At 34.4% G+C, this 10,568-nt stretch overlaps 2 protein-coding genes across 2 annotated transcripts in view; both read right to left on the bottom strand.

Moving 5' to 3' along the window:
• cratb (carnitine O-acetyltransferase b) overlaps nt 1-5,075 on the bottom strand; it is a 17,346-nt gene extending 12,271 nt beyond the window's left edge. Inside the window, exons 1-4 of the mRNA XM_024298260.2 lie at nt 4,344-5,075; nt 3,994-4,218; nt 1,124-1,242; nt 926-979 (exon numbers count right to left, since the gene is read on the bottom strand). Coding sequence (XP_024154028.1) covers nt 926-979; nt 1,124-1,242; nt 3,994-4,218; nt 4,344-4,394 — 449 coding nt within the window. The 5' untranslated portion in view covers nt 4,395-5,075. The remainder of the gene's footprint in view (nt 1-925; nt 980-1,123; nt 1,243-3,993; nt 4,219-4,343) is intronic.
• Nucleotides 5,076-9,210: 4,135 nt separating this feature from the next.
• ppp1r18 (protein phosphatase 1, regulatory subunit 18) overlaps nt 9,211-10,568 on the bottom strand; it is a 12,217-nt gene continuing 10,859 nt past the window's right edge. Inside the window, exon 3 of the mRNA XM_024298272.2 lies at nt 9,211-9,868. Coding sequence (XP_024154040.1) covers nt 9,849-9,868 — 20 coding nt within the window. The 3' untranslated portion in view covers nt 9,211-9,848. The remainder of the gene's footprint in view (nt 9,869-10,568) is intronic.

Below are 10,568 nucleotides of genomic sequence, written 5' to 3' on the forward strand. Positions count from 1 at the left end.
AATTTTTGTGAGAAAGAAGAGCTAACATTGGAGCAAAAATTGTTATTATTTTCTTACTTTTAAATTTGACACTGACCAAAATGTTTGGAATTGTAGAAAAAACGTATATTAAAGCTTAAAAATGTGAATGAAATGGTAACTGCTACAGTCGCCAGTACACAGTATAAATAAGTGTAAAGACTTTCAATTTCCACATTAACAAAAGTGTTCAGGATCATTAAAAATATGTTTATTCAAGCTTAAAATTGTGAATTAACAGCAATTGTTACAGTCGCCAGAACAAAATAAGTTTTAGTGAGAAAAATGAGCTAAAATGAGGCAAAAATTAAACTAGTTAAATCGTTTTCAAATTTGACATAAACAAAAATGTCCAGATGTATACCAAAAAAAAAAAATAAAAAACTTTTACTAAATGTTTAAAATATGAATTAACTGTAACTGTTACAGTCGCCAGAACAAAATCTATTTTTGTGAGAAATAAGAGCTAACATTGGAGCAAAAATTGTAATTATTTTATTATTTTCAAATTTGACATTGAAGTTTTAAATGCAAAACTGCAGCAACACTTTACTGTCCAGATATACATTATTATCTAAAGGTTATTTTTTAATCTGACTTTATTCATCATTTGTGAGCTTAAACAGGCAAAAACTAAAAAAAATGAGCATAAAAGTTTCTTTCTTTTTTACAGAAAATTTGGAAAAAACTAAAATAAATCGTCCCAAACTCCACCAAAGAGCTGCTGACAGTGACTGCAGCTGAAAGGTGAGCAGCTGTCCCCCCCGCCTCATTCCTGACGGCGTCTGGCCTCAGATAGAGTTACACTCTGTGTTTACAGATTTAGACGCCTCCGCTCCACGCCGCAGGAAAACACAAAGCCCCCACCGACGGGCGACAGGACGACCCACGCTCAGGTCAGACTCACGTTTTCATTTTGGCTCTGAAGTCCAGAACGGCGGCGATGAGTTTGGACGCAAACCTGGAACCAAAACGTCACGTTAAGGCACTAAAAATAAAACCACAAACACTTTAACGGAGGAAGATGATGATTAATACGTATGTTTTTAAATATAATCTCAACAGATCAACCGTGACCTTCATGAAAGTGAATGTGAGGACTCACACCAGCTGGCTCCTCCAGTCGTTGTAATCCCTCCGGGGCAGAGAGATGGCCGGGTTGGAGTGGACGGGCAGAGGCTGCCGGCTCTCCAGGTACGCCCACTGCACCCACCAGTCTGTGATCTGGAGGGGAAAACGACACAAATCAACAACAACGAAGGAGCCTGTGCAACTCTCACACAAAAGTAAAAAATCAAAGTGTAAATCAGTACGTAAATCTTTATTTATATGGGACTTTTTACAGAGAGCGACTCGTTAAAACAAAACTAAAACTAGAAAAGTTGCATTAGCTGCGATAAAACTAGTGTGAATGCTTTTAGCTGGAAGTAGTCGCTGAAGATGCTGAAGCTTTTTGCTGAAAATTCAAAAGCTGTTTGCAAAATGTTAAATTAGCTAAAAGACTGTAATGTGTTAAAGTATGAAAGAGCGCTAAAGTTGACCTAAATCTCTGAAAATTTGTAGTAAAATTGCTTAATAACTGATAATTCATGTCAATTTTACAAAAATATTTAGTGTGTTGATTAAATATTAGCTAAACAACAAATTAGGCCATAAAAAACCTCAGTAGACACCAAATTAGCCAAAAAAAAGCTAGCATGTTGCTTAAATACTAGCTAAACTTAAAGCTAAAAATTCCTCAGTAAACTAAATTAGTCAAAAACATTAGCCTGTTAATAAAATAGAATCTAAACTCTTAATTAGCCTATCAAAAACCTCAGAATGTAACAAATTAGCCAAATACGTTAGCATGTTGCTAAGACATTAGCTAAACTCCAAATTAGCCAAAAAAGCTAGCACATTGTTTAAAAAGGCCTATTAGCTAAACTCCAAACTAGTCTAACGTTATACTGATGCTAAAACAGAAGCTAAACTCTAAATTAGCCTATAGAAACCCCAGCAGATAACAAATTAGCCAAGAATGTTAGCATTTTGCTAACATTTTAGCTAAACTCCAAATTAGCATAAAAACCTCAGTAGTAAGCTAGGTCATTGCTCAAGTAGAGCTACTAGCTAAACTCCAAATTAGCCTAATGTTAGCCTGCTGCTAAAATATGACCCAAACTCCAGATTAGCATGAACAAGCTACAGTAGATAACAAATTAGCCAAACTCCAATTTTTTAAAATAATTACTATATATATATTCAAATGTTTGTTGCTAATCTACTTAAAATGTTTGAATTTGAAGACTGTCTTATTCATTTTCTATGGGACATATTTTGCTCAATATTTCAAAAACTACAAAGTTTATGAATACCACAAATACAAGCAGTAACGTCCTGAACGAGATGAATGTTTTGATATCAAGATTGATGAAATCACTGAAAGTTTGAGTTTTTACGCTTTTACGTGCCGAAAAACGTAATAATAATTAGCTGCTTATAGCAGGTAAACACAATAAAACTGCTCTAATGTAAAGCATATCACAAATAAAACAAAGTGAAACGTTTACCACGTTCCTCCTGTGATATAAATAGTTTCCACCAAAGGAACAATAAAGCTGAATGTCATCAGCGTAGAAACTGATCCCAATTGGTAGATAAGTCTCCAATAGATCATGAATCAAAAGGGGCCCAGAACAGAACCTTGGGGAACACCACGAGACACGTTTTTTGTTTTGGATGATTACGTGTCAACAGGGACATTATAGGTAAGCAAACTTTATGAATCATGAATTTATGACTTTTTTTATGGATTTTAGCAGCAATAAATTCATGCTGTTTTTCAAAATAAAAGTTGTAATTTTGCTAATATAAAGTTGTTGATTTATAAAAAAATAAAACGAGATTCAACATAAATAAGAGGAAATGTTCAATTTTTAAAAGCAAAATATAATACTTTATCTTGAAAAAAAAAAACTTTTCCACGTAAAATTTAGACTTTTTGAATTGCAAATTACAACTTTATTCTTGTAAACTGTTGCATATTTTTTCATAATTGTGCGACTTTATTTTCATATTTTTATACATTTTAGCATCAATAAATTCATGCTGTTTTTCAAAATAAAAGCTGTAATTTTGCAAATATAAAGTTATTGATTTGTAAAATAAATAAACCAGATTCAACATAAATAAGAGGTAATGTTCAATTTTTAAAAGCAAAATATGACAATTTATTATGAGGAAAAAAACACAGCTTTTGAATCATGAATTTATGACTTTATTCTTGTAAATTGTTGCATATTTTCTCATAATTTTATGAGTTTATTCTTGAATATATATACACATTTTTTTCTTGATTTCCTACGGAGAACCTAAAGGGACATCAAAGTTAAAATTAAAATAGAAGTATTTATTTTTCCTGGTTGTAACTGGTGCACAGATTTTTTTTACTTCAGTCCCTTAGGCGCTCCGTAGGACACCAAAAAAACTCGTCGTGTCCCTAATAAAAATCGGACAGACATCACAAATTACTTTACACACTTTAAACATGTAAACCTGCAACTGTTTAAATCACCAGCTTAATCTCAAAGTCACAATTTATATAAAATCTTGACTTCTTTTTAATAATTTTACTGTATTCTGATAAAATGACTTTTTCATATAATTTTATTTTGGTATATTTTTCTTTTTTTGGTGGCCTTAATATTTTGTTAAATCAGCTGAATCCATTTTTTGTAAATGTTTTAAATAAAGTTTTGTTTAAACTTTATTTAAAAACATGACTTTTCTCTTGTAAAATGACACTTAAATGATACATTTATGATTTCATTGTTGTAAAAGTTTTATTCTTACTTTTTATTTTTAAACTATATTTTGACATATAAAAATATATTTTTATTCTGTCCATATTCTGGAGCCTTTACGAACATTTTAAGGTTGTTTTTCCTCCCCCGTTTATCATCCACCCCATCTGTCCACAGCAGGAACACCCACCCAGTTCTTGGTGAGTCTGGCTCTCCTCTCCAGCCCCTCCTGTAAGTGCGGCCCCAGTCCCCCCAGCCTGCTGAACTCCTGCACCATCCTGCGGGTGTGGTTGAGCTCCTCCGGGGGCAGCAGGGGCTCCAGCGCCTTCAGATACCCCTGCAGAGTCTGGGCCAGAGGAGGCACGGGCTGCGGGGGCACGGACGAGAAGAAACACGGCTCCTGCCTGGGGGAGACCTGCGAGGGGAGTCAGCAGAGCTGGGTGTGACTGCCGCGCGCCTTCTGCTGCAAGTATGAGCGCCGCGTGCGTCCGAACCCGCCGCGGAGGACGGCGGGTCAGCGCGCGCGAACAAAAGACTCACCCGGAGCAGCCACGCTCTGCACGTCCTCGCGGGAACCCTCCTCAGAATCATTTTCCCTCCACGCGTGGCGCTGAAAAACAGAAGTTTGGGAATCCGCTCCGCCTCAGACCTCCAACATGAGGCCGCGACCTCCTCCTGCTGCTCCTCGGTGGCCGGAGGCGCGGCTCCTCATCGCCCGCGGAGCTGCGCTCGAAGGAAAGTGGAGTTTTGGGGAGGAAGGAGCCGCGAAAAGTCGACCCAGAACCCGCCTCGGACTTTTGTTCGTCCGGGAACGAGCATGCAAAGACTCACGTACGGAGCAGAAGCTGCACACGTGCTGACGTAGAACGTTTCCGTAAACAGCGACGTGACCGCCGAGCTGAGGCTGCAGTGCCCCGTCTGACCAGGAGGGGGCGCGTCCAATGTTTACCTGTTTTTAAAAAAACCTTTATTGACAGTCTTGGAAAATACAGTACAAACAACGATGGAGGACCACCATTAATAAATATATTTATATGAGGGTAAAAAGCCGTAATAACTGGGCAATCATTTTTGTTATTATTATTAATATGATTACAAGGTTATTTCACCTTTATGGGAGAAACAAATTAAGAGAAACATAACTTATTTTATGAGAATAAAAAACGTAAAAGTATGACTTACAAAGTTGTAATTTTTCATAAGTAAAAAGTCACGTTTCTTTACCCCCAAAATTTGTTTGTCACCTATATTAAGGCATACAATAAATTAAAAAAAAAGCTACAATGGCGTATTAGGGTCACCATAAAAATAAATAAATAAAATATGTGATTTTGAAGTTATAAAATTATGAGAAAAATATCAACATTTTACAAAAATAAAATAAAAAAATTGTGAGAAAAACAAAAGAAAGAAAAAATATTTTTTTCAAGAATCAAGTCGTACAATTAGGAGAAAAATGTCTAAATATTACAACAATAAAAATGTTAAAAAGTTGTAACTTTTTAAGGGAAAATATGTTTTTTTACAAGACAAATAAGTAGATAAATAATGCTATAACATAGTGTTAGGGCCACCAATAAAAACAAAATAAATATGTGATAATAAACATGCAAAATTATAAGAAATTTTTAGAAGAATACAATCACAACATTTTGAGAAAATCCTTTTTTTTAAGAATAAAGTCGTACATTTTAGAGGAAAATGTAAATTTATGAGTTACAAAGTTGTAATTTTTCAAGGGAAAAGAAAATATACATAAATAAAGCCATGATGGAGTATTAGTGCCAACATAAACAAGCTTAAATAAAAGAAGTAAAAAAAAAAAATTTAAAAAGTCAAACTTTTACAAGAACGAAGTCATACGATTATGAGAAAAAGTCAATGTTCTACAAAATTCAAAAATCAAATTCATGATTTAAAAAAATGTAATTTTGCAAATAAAAAGTAATGTTTTTTTTAATAATAATGTATGAAAAGAAATGTACATTTACAAAAAAGGAAGACAGATTCACATAAATTAAACAGGTAATGTTCAATTATCTCTGTTGAAATATTGTAAAAGCTAAATGTATTTTTTAATTTTGAAAAAGCATGACATTTTACTTGTAGAATTAAGATTCTTTAAATGTACAACTTTATTCACATAATTCATTGGATTTCTTCTTTATAATTGTATGAATTTATTCTTGTAAATTTTTGAATTTTTTTAGAAATCTGGACTTTTTCCTTTCTAATATTTTGGCTTTTTTCTTTACAAATTTTTTAAACTTGATTCTCGTACATTTGTTCTAAATCACAAAATCAAATAGTTCGTATTTCCGGTTTTACCATCATTTATCCAGTCTGCTTAACAGGTAGAAACAAGTAAAGAAAACAGAACCGTCAATTTTAAATTTAAAAAATGTTTGCTGAAATGTTCATTATTTTGACATAATTTCCACATTTATTATCTCTGACATAAATTTCTATATATATTCTCTATTTCTGCATAAATGAAACACATATCCTCTTTAATACCATCTAATCTTAGTTCTTCCTGACCCTAAAACATCCACCACGAGCGTCTCAAACCTCCTTCTCTCCTGGATTATGAAAGTGCCCCCCCTTCCAATGTTGACCAAAGTTGTTTAATCAAATCCAGTATGCGGGGAGGACAACAGGTTTCCTGGAAACAGCATATCGCTTATGAACAGAGCGAAATGTCAAGAAACATTTCAGCAAACACGGACTGAACCGCGGTCCGTGCTTGATCCAATGTTGAGAAATCTGTGGAAAATCACACAGAAGTTCTTTGTTTGTGTCACAAACAGAACGTAAAAATATTAATGATGAGTTTGACTCAGTTATTTCCAAATGTGAGGCGTGTCCTCATAGATTATGAGCCAATCCATAATTTACTGTCATTGTTTCATGACAGGTTATTTTGTAACAGCGTGAGAAAAGAAAATAGTTTCATTGTTACTCTCCTTTTGTGTGAACATAGTACATAAAGGTATAATTATAGACTATGGGAAACTATGTAGTAGTAAATGAAAAGAAAGATAAGTAATTTGTCTTTCCAAATATTTACATAAAAAATGTATTGTGATCTTTAGATTAATCATTGTGAAAATACGAGAAAAAATGTGATTAGCAGAACTGGGTATCGTTAGTAATTTCCAGAATCGATTTAATTCACCAGAGCCTAGAGCAATTTATTCCCGATTTTTTTTTTGTATTGTTTCAATCCTCTCAATTTAATAAAAAAAAAATCAATAAATTTAGACTTTAGAAGGTTTAAACATTTAGACACATTTGTTTAGAAATACATCAATAATCTATAACAACTATTGTTCTGCTTCTCCGGGAGGACGTTTCAGTTTGGCCTCTAGGTGGCGATGGCGCTATAGCATTACACCTTATTCCAGAAGAAGAAGAAAGTATGAACAAAAAACTGTGCTTTGGACCACAAATAGTTACTTTAAAAAATATTTCAGCAAAAGAGTTTGGAAAATTAATCCTGTGAGTTTATAAAGATTTCCAGTTAGTCAGAAATGTATGTTTAAGTTGACTGAGCGCTAGCTTTAGCCATCCTACGGGAAATTCTATTGAACTTTAGCATCAAGCTAGCGGGCTTTAGCAATGTATGTTTAGGTTGACCGAGCATTAGCTTTAGCCGTCCTATGGGAAATCCCATTGTACGTTAGCATCAAGCTAGCGGGCTTTAGCGATGTATGTTTAGGTTGACCGAGCATTAGCGTTAGCCGTTCTATGGGAAATTCCAGTTAGGCAACGGCGAGGGCAGTTGGCAACTCATGGCTTATTTTAAGACTATGATGGACGGAATAAATATTATTGTTCTTGATTATAGTCAATTAGTTTTTAAATTTTACATCCCTATTTTAAACAATATTGATTATTATTTTATTAGTTTTAAGTATTATTTGAGATATACTTATATTTTTATGTTATTTTTAGCTGTTCATCAGTTGAAAATACAACAATATCAGTCACTCAAATAGCACCTTGTGGGTCAGCGACTGGACTCTAAAAGCTCATCACAGGTCAAGAAGAAGACCTGAGCTTCAATCACAACTAATTCAAGAAACTTTAGGTGGATCTACCTCCTTGAATTCAAGCTCTGTTGATGATTCTGAAGCAGAGTCCCAGAGTCCCTGCACACTTCCAGGTTGTATTTCACTCTCCTCTATGCGCCTGCAGCTTTGCTGAATCAGCAGGAATTCTCGGTAGCGTCTCTGCTGTGGAAGAATTGATCTCTGCTCGCCGTTTGGTGACTTTTGTGTGGATTTGTCCATCCGCGACGGCTCCATACTCCATCCCTTTCCACCGTGGTGCTTCTGCAGCCGTCTTCAAGGACTCTTGAGGTTTGCTTGGTTCATCCTTATAGTCTCATCCGATTTGTACGTGAATAATTCTGGATTTGTAACTTATAAAATACATTTTGTGCGTAACTAACTTACAAAATGCAAAAAATACAATTTACACACGCACAACTTAAAATTACTGCAGCTTAAAACTAACTACACATTGAAATCTTTAAAAAGTACGCACCAATCGCCTGATACATACTCACAAAATCATATTAGATGTGAGACTCTTTTCACGTCTCCAAGATTTATGTTTAAATTAAGTAATTTCTTTGTAATTTTTGTACATGTGAACACACAATTGCAAGTCCACACAGTTATGTACAAAATAAATTGTAAATTTACCAATCAAAAACTACGCACACAAATCGGATGAAACTATTTTCTCTCCATAAATTCTGGATGAAACTATTTTTGCTCCATACATTCTAGATTAAACTATTTTTGCTCCATACATTCTAGATTAAACTATTTTCTCTCCATAAATTCTGGATGAAACTATTTTCTCTCCAAACATTCTGGATGAAACTATTTTCTCTCCAAACATTCTGGATGAAACTATTTTTACTACATACATTCTAGATGAAACTATTTTCTCTCCAAACATTCTGGATAAAACTATTTTCTCTCCATAAATTCTAGATGAAACTATTTTCTCTCCAAACATTCTGGATGAAACTATTTTCTCTCCATAAATTCTAGATGAAACTATTTTCTCTCCAAACATTCTGGATAAAACTATTTTCTCTCCATAAATTCTGGATGAAACTATTTTCTCTCCATAAATTCTGGATGAAACTATTTTTACTCCATACTTTCTGGATGGTGGTTTTAATGCAACTTACTGCCTCATTTTTTTGCCATTTTTGAGCAAACAAAAGTAAAACCCAACCCAAAGAAACATGTAGAGCTATTTAAATAAAAAGCCAAAAAAAGTTACTCATAAATTGAAGGTAATGGGCTGTTAATAAAGTGTTTTATGAACAATTATTGGATATTCTTGAAGGTTCTTTGACCACCATAGAAAAAATATGTGCACAGAATTGTTAGAATCTTTATGTAATTGAAATATCCAAATTACAATCATTTTGTACACATTAAACAGTATCAGTACCGTAGATCTGGAGGTCAAAGTGCCGAGTCAGTTGTTCTTCTGCTCACTGAACTGTTTGAGTTCTTCCATGACTTGATGTGATGAAAATACGAAAAAAAATAAAGCCTTTATTTAAAGTCCACGCCCACTGCATGAACCGTCCACCAAACCCAGATGAGAACAAATGACATCACGTCACACATTGCACCAGCGCCCGTTGCATACATCAGAGGAGATCCATAAAGGACGGCTTTGAATCAGCACCTGCTCAGGTCCAGCAGGCAGGTGACGAAGAGGTCGCCCCCATCCCCGAAACAACAAACACAGTAGTATCTATAATAACTAACAGATAAAACGCTGTCTTCTCTCTGACAATCGTCTCTCACTGAAACATTCTTGAGGTTGAATTTTCTCATTTACACACCACAAACATTCACAGCTGTCTCCAACAGTTCACTTTTTGTCCTTCAATTGTAAAGCTAAAATAAATGAAACAAGAATTATAACCAGAAATGAACCAAAAAAAAAAAATCAAGATTATTGATGGTGTGGACTCATCATGAGGGTAACTTCAGTGACAGGCGTCTATCGAGGGCAGGACTCATCTGGAAACAGAAGAGGAAAAAAATCAGTAAAAATGTCATTTCTGTGACACTTGCTCCTTTTTGTCCTGTCTGCTTTGTCAATAAAGTTCTGGAACTAAAGTGTCATTTTTGACAACATCCAGAGTAACGATCATCTTAGAGTAGGAGTGTCAAACTCAATCGCACAAGAGGCCAAATCCAAAACACACTTTAGGTCTCGGGCCGAACAGGATAAACATTTACTGAACACTCGAAAACTACATTTATAAAACTTTAAAACTTTAACTTTTTGACATAATTATGAACTAGATATATAGCATAACCTGCAATAAAACTAGTGTGAATGCTGTAAGCTGAATTTAGCTGCTGAAGATGCTGAAATTAATAGCTAAAAATGTTGAAGCTGATAGCCAGCTAAAATCTTTGTTAAATGCCAAATTAGTCTAAAAACAAAATTAAATAAAAGCTTTGGTTAGCTGAAATGGATAGCATGTAGCTGAAAAAATAGCTAAACCTAAAAATAGCCTAAAAAACTGAAAATAGCCTAAATTAACCCCCAAAAAAGCTAGTGTGTAGATGTTAGCCTGACTCCAAAACAGCCTAAGAAACTTTTAAAAGCATAAATTAGGCAAAACAGCTAGCATGTAGCTGAAATATTAGCTAAACTCCAAAATAGCCCAAAAAACAGAAAAAAGCCTAAATTGACCAAAACAGCTAGCAT

The sequence above is a fragment of the Oryzias melastigma genome, linkage group LG11, assembly GCF_002922805.2.
Source record: "Oryzias melastigma strain HK-1 linkage group LG11, ASM292280v2, whole genome shotgun sequence".
In the NCBI taxonomy this organism is placed as follows: Eukaryota; Metazoa; Chordata; class Actinopteri; order Beloniformes; family Adrianichthyidae; genus Oryzias; species Oryzias melastigma.